Source organism: Molossus molossus, unplaced genomic scaffold, assembly GCF_014108415.1.
Source record: "Molossus molossus isolate mMolMol1 unplaced genomic scaffold, mMolMol1.p scaffold_m16_p_24, whole genome shotgun sequence".
Lineage (NCBI taxonomy): Eukaryota > Metazoa > Chordata > Mammalia > Chiroptera > Molossidae > Molossus > Molossus molossus.
The window spans coordinates 12,027,112-12,041,029 of NW_023425360.1; the positions used below are offsets into that span (position 1 = coordinate 12,027,112).

General features: G+C 54.1%; 1 protein-coding gene across 1 annotated transcript in view; it reads left to right on the forward strand.

Annotated features, from left to right (window-relative positions):
* Positions 1-12,296: 12,296 nt before the first annotated feature.
* CHSY1 (chondroitin sulfate synthase 1) overlaps positions 12,297-13,918 on the forward strand; it is a 49,744-nt gene continuing 48,122 nt past the window's right edge. The window contains exon 1 of the mRNA XM_036277860.1: positions 12,297-12,630. Coding sequence (XP_036133753.1) covers positions 12,305-12,630 — 326 coding nt within the window. The 5' untranslated portion in view covers positions 12,297-12,304. The remainder of the gene's footprint in view (positions 12,631-13,918) is intronic.

A 13,918-nucleotide genomic window follows, 5' to 3' on the forward strand; every position in this document is an offset into this window, starting at 1 on the left:
CTGCAGTTTCCCTTCTCCGAGAAGGTAGACATCTCAGTGTTGGTTGTCACAGACATTCAGTTCGCTCACTGTCCCATCAGACCCCAAAGCAGCCATAGTCCGGCAGGTGGGACAAGCCTCCGGACTTCCCAGTCTGGAATGGAGATGGTGATGGAGCGACCCGGCTGCCCTCATTGCAAAGGAGAGCAAGTCAGCACAGCCCTGCCGGAGGCTCTTCTCCCGGCTCTGTGCTGGGCATCTCGCTGGGCAAACGTGCAGGCCGGCTGAACTGCCCGGGTGGGCAGCTTGGCGTCACCCCCGGGCTCCCACACTGTTACCCGAACTGCTCTGCCCTCCTCCCAACCCACGTGCCCTTGAACCAGCTGCTTCCTAGGTTTCCCTAAAGACCAGGTCAAAAGGACCGCGTGTGCAATAAAAAGATGGAACATGAGTTTTAAAAAGGGCCGAGGCACCCAAGCCCCGCCCCGTAGGGTGGCTGTGGTCTGTTTTTAGAACAAGAAAAGAGTGGGTGTTGGCGGATGTGGAGAAACGGGAACCCTGGGGCACTGTTGGTGGGAATGGACGACGGTGCGGCCACCGTGGAAAACAGAATGGAGTTCCCCCCAATGAAACATGGAATTATTGTAGGACCCAGTGACTCTACTTCCGGTAGAACTGAAAGCAGAAACTCAAACAAATATCGATTAACCCACCTTCATAGCTGCATTTGTTAAAAGATGAAAATAACCCAAGTTTGTTCATGGGTAGATGAATCCATAGAATGGAATAGTATTCAGCTTAAAAAAAAAAAAAATTCGGCCTGGCTGGTGTGGCTCAGTGGATTGAACATTGTCCCATGGACTGGGAGGTCCCGTTCGATGCCCGGTCAGGGCACATGCCCAGGTTTGGGGCTTGATCCCCAGTAGGGGGCGTGCAGGAGGCAGCCGATGGATGTTTCTCTCTTACATCGATGTTTCTATCTCTCTCTCTCTTCCTCTCTCTTTAAGAAATCAATTTTTTTTTAAGTTTTTTTAAAACTTAAAACTCTAACCGCAGGCCGGTTTGGCTCAGAGGTTAGAGCGTCGGCCCACAGACCAGAGAGTCCCAGGTTCAGTTCCCGCTAAGGGCACATAACCTCGGTTGCAGTTTGTCCCCAGCCTCAGTTGGGGTCGTGTGGGAGGCAACCAGTCAATGTGTCTCTTTCACATCACTGTTTCTCTCTCCCTCTTCCTCCCTCTCTCCCTCCCGCTCTGTCTGAAGATAAATGCAAAAATGTCCTCGGGTGAGGATAAAAAAAAAAAAATTCTGGGACAGGCTACTATGTGGATGAACCTAGAGGACCTTATGCTGAATGAAATAAACCAGTCACAAAAGGACAGACACTCAAGTAAGCAGAGGCATAAAGAAAGAGAAAGAACCAGGGATGACCAGGGCTGGGGGGGGGGGGGCCAGGGGGCGAGTGTGTGACAGGTACGGAGTTTCGGTTTGGCTGTTCTGGGGACAGATGGTGTGATGATTATGCCACGCTGGAAATCCGCACCCTGTGCATTCACGACATGAAGTTGTACACTTTTTAAAATGCAGTGGTTCAAATGGCAAATTTTGTGTCCCATATGTTTTGTTGTTGTTGTTTTAACATTACAAGGCGATCTTACTTCTGTAAATAAACTTTCTGGGAACCCAAGCGGAAGTCCAAAACAATAGTGCCGTTTTGCAACACCACGTCCACGGGGCCAGTGGCCGGAGGGCAGCGGACACAGGCCCAGCCCCTTCCTGTGGCCCAGCTGCGAGGCTGCAGCTGCTCCGCACTCCTGGGGCAGACCCTGGCCCCGCCCTCCCTCCCTGCACCCCTGGGAGCAGATCTGTTGGCACCTCCTCCAGTCTCAGGTTGGCAGCCTAGTGCAATGTAGGGAGCATGGCCTGAGGGGTCAGACTCTGATTCAAATACTGCCCTACCCTCTTTTTTCTTCTTTTATTGATATTAGAGGGAGAGAGAGATGGAAACATCGATGAGAGAGAACATCGATTGGCCGCCTCCTGCATGCCCCTCCCTGGGGATCGGGCCCACAACCTGGGCATGTGCCCTGACCGGGAATCAAACTGGCGACCTCTTGGTGCAGGGTCGACGCTCAAGCACTGAGGCCCACGGGCCGGGCCTGCCCCTCCCCCTTGTGTGCTGACTAATCCTGACGAGGCCGGGACTTCCTGAGTTTCCCCACCTGTACAGTGGGCAGAGCGTTCCTCCCAGCAGTACCGTGAAGAGGAACTGAGACAATGGAGGTAAATCACCTGGACATAGCAGGTGGTCAGGAAAATGCTACTTACTTTCTCTTGTTTCGTGAGTTTGTGAACAACGTCACTTCATGTGCGGAAGCAAGAAATGAGCTGCCTCCCCAAATCAGCATCCACGCAACCGATAGTCAAGAACCTTCCACGTGTTCCTCACAGGGCTGTGCTCCAAGACTGGAATGAGCAACCTCTCCGGTTGAGCAACCCCGGGGGCTTGCCGCAGAATAAAGGAAACATATAAGCCACCCAGGGCCAGCCCGTGGCCTCGTCACTGCCTCTGTGGCAGCCACGCAGCTCGTGACAAGCACAGGAGGCGAGGGAGCCCCTGAGGCAGAGCCTGGGGTCTAGAATCTGCTCCCCGTACATTCATTTCCTGTTGCCAATTGAACAAACAAGAAAACACAAGCTCGGAGGGGTTGGGTGGCCTGCCCGTGATCACATGATGAGTGGCAGATTCAAGTCCAGGCCTCCCTGCAAATTCCGCTGGAAGGGAAGCCACATGAAGATGAGCCCCCCTCCCCCCCCCAGGGCTGGAGGCAAAGGCTTTCTCTCGGGATCCAGCGAAGCTCTGGAACAAGCCTGCTTTGGCTAGAACTTCCCAGAAGAAAGCTGGGCTTTTCCTCCTCGCGCTGGTCCCTGGCTGGGCAGAGCCCCTTCCATGTGGATGGCATCGAAACCTGCAGACTGCCCCACAGCTGGACCTTGGCACGGCTTCCCCTGCTGGGCAGAGAGGGCAGCTGGGCCACAGGGAGGCTCCCTGGCTCCTGTTGGAGGTTGGGGAGGATGCCACCAGCAACTCCGACTACGTGGTCACACTTCTCAAGGGGACAGCTAAGGTCCACTCTTCTCACACCGGGGCCCAGGCCCCGAGGGCGGTGGGGGATGTCGCAGCCGCCCTTCCCCAGGGGCAGCCACCTAGCAGGGGCACCGTGGCTCCTCTCTTGCCCGGGTCCCACCACCAAGCCTGGCTCTGCTCCACCCTGATGGCCACAGGCTCAGTGCCAAGGAGAGCGCACGAATCCTCGGGTCCTCAGTGGCCGGGCCGGAACCAGCAGCTGCCCGAGACGAGACGGGAACGCAGGCGCTGGGAGCAGGGCGGGCACTGCTGAGGGGGGAGGACAGGGACTGGGGGCTCCTCCTGCCCAGAACCGGCCTCCTGAAACAGCCGGGGTCCAGGTGCTGAGAGCCCGGCCCTTCCGAAGAGTAGAAGTTCCCTCTGAAACATCAAGACGGCAGATTCTGCATCCGGCCGAAACGCTTTGTCCGCATCGGGCGTTGGGGTGGCTGGAGACAGGGACGGGGTTGGAACGTGCTTTTGATGCCCCAGGCCACCCTCTACCCCAGAAGGGGAAGGAGAGTAGAGGGTGTGCTCTCTTCACCCAAATCTCAGAGGCAGGTTCCTGAGGGGACCCCTGTGGTCTTCATGATGTCCCTGCAGGCCAGGGTGCACAGCGGATGGACACCCACCTGGGAAACCTGGGGACGGGTGATGGGCCAGCACGCTGCTCTGATGGCACAGGGGAGGGGAGGGCAGACACCGGTGACATTGTGCATTGATTTCTGCAGGCTGTCACCTTGGCCGTGCCCCCGACCCCTACCCCACCCCCGGCATCAACTCCACCAGAGCCGGGCTTACTCTCTTCTGCATCACCATAATATTCCCAGCACATGTTTCAGTGCCTGGCACTTAATAGCTGTTGACTAATATGCCCCAAGAGACAAACAGCTGGGAAGGGTGTGGGAGTCAGAGAGAGATGCTGTGACTGACGGGTGACATCGACATGGGCCTGGAACTGGGAGGAGGTGTCCACACCTGGGGCCCTCCTGGAGCCATTGCCTTCAAACCGTAAAACCCAGAACATTCTCCCCAGTGGAACACAAAGGAGTTTGAGCTCCAGGTGACAGTCCCCATCCCCACAAATCACACGGGAACGTTGGAAAGTTCTGATCGATTTAAATATGTTTTTATTGATATTCTTGAGAGAGAGAGAAAGGGAGCAATGTTAGAAACATCGATGCACGAGAGAAACATGGATCGGCTGCCTCCTGCACGCCCCTCACTGGGCGTGTGGACGGATGACCCAGGCCTTCCGGATTCTAAGAGACCACAACCTGGGCACGTACCCTGACCAGGAATCGAACTGGGACCTCCCAGTCCATGGGACGATGCTCCATCTGCTGAGCCACCGGCCGAGCAAGATCTGACCGATTTAAAGCACACATTACCATCTCTCTCCCAAAAAGGTCTAAAATAGAAAGTTCGGGCCGACCCTCCCGGAGCAGGAGGTTTTGCCTGCAAATGTCCGTCTGCTTTGAACGCCAATTTGAATATTGATTCCCTGCCAGCCTTTGGGGATTGTTTAAGCTCTTTCCAGAGCCTCGCATGCTAATAGGAACCGAGGAGGCTCAATCGATTCGAAATTAAAGGCAACTTCACTTCCTGATCCACTTACAGTCACCAGCCCACCTCAAAGCCGAATGAGGGAGTAGCAGCATGGCCCCCCTTCACCTGCAGGGCCAGACACTCGCGCAGGGGGCCCCTTTCAGCACCATGGGCCACTCACCTTGCAGTTTTCATTGAGGTAGGAGAGGACATGCAGATACCCCAACTTTTTGGAGGCACGTGTTTTTGTCTCTTAGAATCCAGAAGGCCTGGGTCATCCGTCCACACACTGGCTTCATCGACGGAATCTGCCCAGGAACCTGAACTGGTTAATGGCGTGTTTAGGAAATTCTGATTCAGGGAGACAGTTAGTGGCAAATGGTGACCGTTGTTAACAAGGTTGGCATAGAGATGACAACACCTTTATTCCGATTAACCTAGCAGCACAAATCGGCATGTCTGTGGGCAAAAAATATAAAGTTGGTTCGCTGAATGAGTGTGAGTGAGTGTGTGTGAGAGAGACAGAGACAGACAGAGAGGTGAAGGAGAGAGAGGTTTTTAGGATGGTTTGCAAATAGAAATATTTGATGAATGAAATTCAAATCAAACATTTGGGGGAAAGAATATATGCACCCCTATGTTCATAGCAGCACTGTTTACAATAGCTAAGATCTGGAAACAGCCCAAGTGTCCATCAATAGATGAGTGGATAAAAAAGCTGTGGTACATGTACACAATGGAGTACTATGCAGCTGTAAAAAAAGAGAGATCTCTTAACCTTTGAGATGACAGGGAGGGACCTAGAGACTATTATCCTAAGCGAAACAAGCCAAGCAGAGAAAGACAAATACCACATAATCTCACTTATTTGTAGAATATTATGAACAAAACAAACTGATGAACAAAACAGACCCAGAGACATAGAAGTAGGGTTCAGACTGACAAACCTCAGAAGAGGGCATGAGGGGAAGGGAAGAGCTACACCACAGAACGTATATGCAAGTACTCATAACCAATGGACATAGACAACAAAAAAAAGCTGGGGGTGGGGTGGGGGGTGGAGATTGGGAAGAGGGCGCCAATGGAGGAAAAAGGAGAAACATCTGTAACAAAAATACATTAATAAAAATAGTTTAAGCCCTGGCTGGTTTGGCTCAGCGGTTGGAGCGTTGGCCTGTGGTTCAGAGAGACTGGGGTTCGGTTCCCGCTAAGGGCATGTACCTCGGTTGCAGTTTGTCCCCGGCCCTGGTTGGTCGTGCGGGTGGCAGCCACTCGATGTGTCCCTTTCACGTCGATGTTTCTCTCTCTGCCCCCCCCCCCCCGCCCCGTCTCTCCCTCCCACTCTGGGCAAAAAGTGGAAGAATGTCCTCAGGTGAGGATTAAAAAAAAAAAGTATATATAGTTTAAAATATATATATATAATAAAAAAAAAAAACATTTGGGGAGATGTCCCACAGAACCTCGGGATTCTGTAACCCACCTCCTGCCGTCTGCTGTCACTCCATTGGCCAAACCTTCCCCTCCTCCCTACCCACCATCCTTCCATCCTGACTCAGCCCTGTTGAAATGCTGGCTGATCTCAGACAGACAGACAGTCCCTGAGTTCGCTTCCATCGCTCCCCACCCTGTTTCCAGGTCTGAATCAGTTCCCCTTCCAGAACCAAATTAGTTTCCTGAGGCTGCTACAATAAACACCACGAACGTGGTGACTTAACACAACAAATGTATTCTCTAATGGTTTTTGGAGCCCGAAATCCTGACTTATGGGGTCATGGGGCCACGCTCCTATTTCAAAAGGAAAGAAAGGGGTCATGTGCTTGGAGATTCCCCTGCAGTGTTACCTGCGCCGGGCCCAGCTGAAAACCATGACTGTCTAGCGATTAGCGATCGGAGACAGTAAGTATGACAGAACGTGGGCATGATTGCAGAATAACAGGGCGCGCGAAAGATCCATGAAGGGGGGTCCGTTCGCGGCCTTGAAGACGTTCAAGTCTGCCTCTTGCCTTCCACCTCCTGTGTCTGTGGATCAGAATTCCAGCTGCCCCGATTCCTCGTAGCTTAAACCTTCTTCTGCAGCTTGAATTCTTTTCCCCTCAAGCAACTTCATGCTCCAGGAGGCCTGGAGTCAAACAAAGAGAGTTTGAGCTGCACGCCTGGAGCGAGTCCACCGGCGTCCAGGCCTGACCACCGCTGTGTGGAGCCCTCGGGTGGTACCGAGGTTGCGGACCAGCTGACCAACGCCTGGGTTTGGAGGGGGGCCCCCCCTTCCCTCCCGCGAAATGGAAGCTTTGTCTTTGTGCAAACTCTTCAGCTGTGGGAACCCTGGCGTGGCTCTGAAGATTAATGGCATTTCTTGGCAACGGGTAGAAAAGGCAAACTCCCCTGCTACTCAGGGATTAAGTCTAAGACTAGACGCTGACTGTGCCCGGCCTCCGCACTGAGCTTATCTCCCGGAGAACATCCAGGCTGTTTTCCCAATTGTCCTGTGCTGGTGGTCCTCTGGGTGGTAAGATTACACCCTTCCGGCCAGCAGAGAGGAGCTAAATTTCTTCCCTTGTCTCTCTCTCTCTCTCCTACACACTTACATACACTTGTGTGAGCAACACACACATACCAAGGCAATATCTGATGGAAAGAATGGACAGAGCTGGGAAGTAGACCAAGGAAACATGAAGAACATTCTAGAAGCACCAGTGTCAGCTCCACCCGTGTCTGGGGCCAGAGCGTAAGCTGTAATCATTTGCCCTTCCCTGTGTCTGGCTAGAAATGCTGCAAATGGAAGGAAATATTGAGCAAAATTAATGAGCTACTGAGGACCTTAAATTGCAGTATTAAAAATAAAGCAAAGTGGCCCTGGCCAGTTTGGCTCAGGGGTTAGAGCGTCGGTCTGCGGACTGGAGAGACCCGGGTTCGATTCCCGCTAAGGGCACGTACCTTGGTTGCAGTTTGTCCCCAGCCCTGGATGGGGTCGTGTGGGTGGCAACCCCTCGGTGTGTCTCTCTCACATCGATGTTTCTCTCTCTCTCTTCCCCCTCTTCTCTCCCTCCCACTCTATCTGAAGATAAATGCAAAAATGTCCTCGAATGAGGATAAAAAAAATAAAATAAAATAAAGCAAAGTGTTGTGGGGTTAACAGAAGTTAAGTGATAACATGAGTGAAATGTACATTATGGAGTTTTGTCTTTGACGGCGATGAACAGAGTTCAAATAGGGTGGCTTATTATAACTCCTCAGCGTTCACTTTTTCTGTTTGTTTGTTTTTTTCTTTATTGATTTTAGAGAGAGAGGAAGGAAGAGGGGCAGAGAGATAGAAACATCGATGAGAGAGAACATAAATTGGCCGCTTCCTGCATGCCCCCCACTGGGGATTTGGCCCACAACCTGGGCATGTGTCCTGACCGGGAATTGAACTGGCGACCTCTTGGTGCATGGGTTGATGCTCAACCACACCAGCCAGGCTGTTTGTTTTAATTATTCATTTGAGAGAGAGATCAATTTGTTGTTCCACTTATTGATGCATTCACTGGTTGATTCTTGTATGTGCCCTGACCAGGGATCGAACCCACAACCTTGGCCTATCAGGACCATGCTCTAAACCAACTGAGCTACCCAGCCAGGGCCTGCATTTTCTGTTTTTTAAAAGAAGTCTATCTAAAGGTTTTTAAAAAATTATCCCCCCTTTTTGCAGGCCCCCATTTTAGGTGGGAGCCCAGGAGCATCCTCTTCAGAGAAGCCCTTACAGGGATCTCTGCCTCCGGTGTGTTCCCAACTTGCTGCCAATGAGCAATCAAGGCATTTACTAAGGGCGTCCAAGAAATCGCTGCACAGGATATAAAAGGGTATACCTGTAACAGGCCTTCAATGCATCAGCCACAGAAAGAAAAGGAACACGGAGGGGACACTGCTGTGGGCGACAGAAGGGTCAGTAATGTCCCTGGAAATCAGCTTTACTGACACGCCGTGGGGAGTCACAGGCACCAAAACAGAAAGGACATCAGAGGACGTGTTTTTCAACAAATTTCTTAACATCAGCCGAGAATCAGAGGAGGAACTTTGAACATGAGGTAGTGGAACACATCCATTTAGAGATGAGGAAACAGATCTGAGTGGGCATGCAGCTTGTCCAGATGGGACTTCCTTCGTGTGGGAAGGAGGTGAGCACCCAGGCTCTGTGTCCCTCGTCCAGCCCAGGACCCCTCCTGGGCAGGGTCTGTGCCAGTCAGTCTTATCATTGAACTGCACCTTGGCTTTTCCTCTACAAGTCTCTCTCATTATGGTTAAGGTCTTTTTAAAAAAATATATGTATGTTTTTATTGATTTTAGAGAAAGAGATAGGAAGGGAGAGGGAGAGAGAGAAACATCGATTGGCTGCCCTCCTCACCCCGCCCTTCCCCCACCAGGGATGGAGCCCAAAACCCGGGCACATGCCCTGACCAGAAACCGAACCAGCGACCTTCTGGTTCATGGGACAATGCTCAACCAACCGACTGAGCCACACTGGCCAGGGCAGGACACTCCTTTTTTAAATGGGAGAAATGGTCCGCGACTCCCTCAACTTAACAGTGTGGGCTCCTGGTGCAGCTGAATGGAGACAAAGTTCTTTCTTCGGTTTCATGAGGTGAAATGCCTAAGAAATCCCATCAACCTGACTTCTTCTAGCCCTTAAAAACCAAGGAGAGGGCAACGTGGAGGAGGAGGCCCTGCCCTGGTCTCCAGGAGGCTGGGGGTAGGTGCCTGTGTGCACTGGGGGTGGGAGGGGCCTCCTCCCGGGATCCTGGCCACCATTGGCTGTGCAGGGGCTGGTGGGGCCAGTCTCCCTACTGGTCTCATCTGCTCCTTTGGGCCTCTGGCTGTCACTGATTCCTTGGTCCCAGGCAGTTGCCTGGGCTGTGAAAGCCCCACCCACCTAGGACAACTCTGACCCCTGATTCTGGTTTCTTCAGGGGCTCTTGCTGGACACTGTTGGATCCCTCTGCAGGAGATCTGCCTCAACTTGACCATCCAGCTGCTGCTTCCTGCTGAGCTAGAGTCCCCCCTCCCCAGGCTATACTTGCCCTGCAGCAGCGTGAAGGCTCCTGGTGCCCCTGGCTGACTGCTCAAGGTCCCCTGTCTCCTTCTTTTCCTCTCCCCGTCCCCTGGCCTGGCCCTCCTCGCTGCTCCTGGGAGGACTTCAGCTACGTTACGTCACTTTCTCCTTGACCTGCGTGTTCTAAACCTCCCGGCTCAGCCTTTAGGGAGAATAGGGCATGTTCTCTTCGTTACCAAGGAAACCCTCCCACTGCATCTGCCGGTGAGGTAGGTGAGGCTGTTGACCTGGGAACTGAGGGACAGCTAGGAATCAGGGGACTGGGCATCCTCCAAATGTCCATTCTCATCCCACCTTTATGTACTTGCCATTGGGTTTCAGTCTAGGAGAAGAAATACAGAGAAGTTGAAAAGATATTAGAATACTGAAATAAGGAAGTATGTCACCAAATTAAACATCTGTATCCTGTCAGATGTGTGCCTTATGGAAACCATGGTGAATTATGAGGGTGTTGCTGAAGTTGGGGGATCTGGTGACTAGTCAGTATTTATGGCTTATGGTCTTACTAAAACCCCATCTGGATGGTTTTTGAGCCTGTAATTCATGGTTGTGTGTTCTGTGTTTTCCCATGACCACTGCCGTATTCACTGCATAATGAGTAATTTTAGACACGGATCACCGCTTAGGGAGGGTATCTGCGGGAAGGTGGGTGATGGACTATTTTTGACATAAATCACAAGTGCCCAAGAAAGTGGCATTATCCAAAGAATAAACAAGAGAACTGGTGTGTGTTCCACAACCGAGCACTTTAAATTATGTAATATTTCAATCACGTGGTCATGGTAACAATGAGGAAAGACCCAAGGATTCCCCCAAGTACAATTATTTTCTGTCTTTAAGTCCCGGGTTCATCTGATTCAATGAATGAAGGGGACCTGTCAGGCCCAGGAAAATATTTTGCTGTCCAAAAGTTTCATTAGAAAACCCCAGCACATTGGCGACTAAGTAACAAGACTAATACAGGGAGGGGCAAAAGTAGACATACAGCTGTTCTGTTCGTATGGAAAACAATACATTAATAAGTAACAATACAAGAATAAACTGTGTTCCACGAGCTCACAACTGCAGACTTACTTTTGCCCCGCCTCGTATTTTCCTCTATACAAACATTTGCCGTGTGGGAACTTTCTCAGCTTTTGTTGCCTGGCTGTTTCTTGTTTGTTGCTTGGTTTTTAAGAAGCAATGTATAAAATTTGACATCCAAAACCTATCTTTAGAAATCCACGTTCCTTTTATAGACGGGCCATGTTCAAATGTCCACAACGCTCCGGGTGAGGGTACTAGCGGACTATCTGCTGGCCGAGAATGTCAATAAAAGGCGGACTTAACACCCAAGTGGGAACATCACCTACCATTTATTCAGCATCCATTAAAGGCTGGTACTGTTAGGAGCTTGGACATGAAACACGCTCGCTTTTTTTTAAGTTTAAAAACTAGTGACAGGGAACAAGGTCAGTGAATTCACGGCGCACCCCCCCGCCCCCAAAGCGTGCACGTCTCAAACGGCTCCCGGGCTGTTGATTCTATACGTGCGCGTCCAGCCCACAGGACGGCGGGAACAAAGGGACAGTGTGAACCGGGCGGCGCGGGGCCGGGGCGCCCAGGTCCGCCCGGCTGGAGGGCAGGGCGTGGACGGCGGGTTGATCTGAGGACACTCTGCTCCCGGGCCCGCCGCTCCGGCACAGCGTGGGGACCGAAAGCCCGGTCTTCACACAGCCCTCCCCACGTTGGCCACGCAGCGGGCACGAATGGGACGCCCGGGGGCCGGAGCGCGGGCCGGGGGGCGTGGCCCCAGGCAGATAACGGGCTGCGCGGGCGCCGGGGGCCGGGTCCCCGCCGGCGCCGAGCCCGGCCCACGCCCCCTCCGCCCGGCGGAACCGCGCAGACCGCGCGGGTGGGGCGCCGCGCGCGCCAGGAGGGGTGTTTTTTTTTTTTTTGGTCAAACTTTGGCCACGTGAACCGCCCCCCATTCACTTTTGCACCAATCGGACGGCGCGGACGGATCCCGAGAGGGGCCACGACTCCTCGCTCCCGACGGCTTCATAACGCGCCGTGCGTGACGTGAGGGGCTCCTGCTGCCATGGCGAGCTGAGCCGGAGGATGTGCAGCTGCGGCGGCGCCGGGCACGACGAGGACGGGCACGGGCGCAGCGCGATCGCAGCCGAGCCGGCCGGGGGACGCGGGCGGGGCGGAGCGGGGGCCCGGACTCCGCCGCCACTGCAGTCGCCGTTGCGCTGGCCCCGCGCCCCCGCGCGCGAGCGGGAGGAGCCGCCTCCGCGGCCGCCGCCGCCGCCGCCGCCTTGCGCCCGAGCCGCCGGCGCGCGCCGGACATGGTCCCGTCTTAAAGGCGCAGGCCGCGGCGGGGCGCGTGCGGAACAAAGCGCCGGCGCGGGGCCTGCGGGCGGCTCGGGGGCCGCGATGGGCGCGGCGGGCCCGCGGCGGCCGCGGCGCTGCCCGGGCCGGGCCTCGCGGCGCTAGGGCGGGCTGGCCTCCGCGGGCGGGGGCGGCGAGCGGAGGGCGCGCGGAGCCGGCGGCGGCGGCGGCCCGGCGGGCGGAGCGGCGCGGACATGGCCGTGCGCGGCCGGCGCGCCTGGCTCAGCGTGCTGCTCGGGCTCGTGCTGGGTTTCGTGCTGGCCTCGCGGCTGGTCCTGCCCCGCGCCTCCGAGCTGAAGCGAGCGGGCCCGCGGCGCCGCGCCAGCCCCGAGGGCTGCCGGCCCGGGCAGGCGGCGGCGGCGGCTTCCCAGGTCGGCGGGGCGCGGAGCGATGCGCGCGGGGCGCAGCTCTGGCCGCACGGCTCGGCCTCGGATGGCGGCCCGCGCGACAGGAACTTTCTCTTCGTGGGAGTCATGACCGCCCAGAAATACCTGCAGACCCGCGCCGTGGCCGTCTACAGGTGAGACCTGGCATCCAGCATCCTGGCCGGCGGCCCTGCAGATCGTCCCATGGCTCATGCCGTTACCTGATTTCAGGAACCGAGGCTCCCCGGGTACCCCTCGGGGATGCCAGGCTTTAGCAGCAGAGGTCAGAGGCAGGATGTTGCGCTCAACGCTCAAGAGCGTGGGCTTTGGGGTCAGCTGGACCAGGGTGTCCCCTGTGGGTGTGGTCCCCACCCTGACTATGCAAGACACTTCAGTTTTCCATGTCCAAACCCTGTCCTTTGTTAACTGGTCCTCACCCCTCTCATAACGTTGTTAGAAAAACTCTTTACCTGTAACAGTGGTGGTGATTATTTGAGTCTCTGAAATCTGCCGCCTTGGCCCTTGCAGAACTAGAGCCCATGTGAATGAACCTGGTTAGACCCCTTCCGTGGCCAACATGCAGATTCCACTCCTGACAGCAGTCCTGTTAGTGAAAGGGGTGCCCACTGCACGCCGAGCACACCAGTCTGCTCAGGGAATGGAAAGAGAGTCTTTGGGGGAGCAGTTCCTGGCCTGTGGTCGAGTTGGTGTTAACTAGCCCAGTTTAGTGATGTTATCCAGCGTCTGGGCCCTAGTTGGCCAGATGAGTCATAAAAGTGCCTGGAATCATGTTCAGGATTAGCAAAGGGATTAGCCAAAGTCGTCTTTAGAAGGGAGATGATTTGGGAATGGCAGATTTGTATTGCAGTGAATTGGAGGTAGAAGAGGGGTGTACATTCATAATGGGGTGTGAGGGAAACCTCACACGTGTCAAGTTACAGAAGTGCTGCAGGGCAAAGCAGTCCTGAGAGGCCCTCTGGGAATGAACTTCTTGAGTAGTCAGTGTTGAGCAAGGCCAAGCTGGCTGCTGTTGGTTCTTGATTTACCACCAATACCTTTGTGACTTCAGCTTTTAAATCGAGCCCTGGTCTGAATGTGCAGGCATTCCATGTTGTGAGGGGGAAAGTTTATACGGATCTCCGTTCCTCCAAGGGAGAATGTAGTGTATTGTAGAGAGGGTAACAGAGAAGTAGCAAGTGTCTGTGCTTCCATTAGGATCTTGTCTAGCGGGATCCTGAGTGACTTTGAAAAGCTTAGAATGCCATAGTGGAAATGGAGCCCAAAGTCTCAATTTGGAAACCTTCAGGTCAAGGTTTTCTGCTCCCCAGATCTACCGTGAATTACCCAGAAAATGTGATGCAAATTGTGCCTTTCGACAAGAGAAATACCCACATCAGAAGTTGAGGATGAGCTCCATAAATTGCTTACAGCATGGTTTTAAAA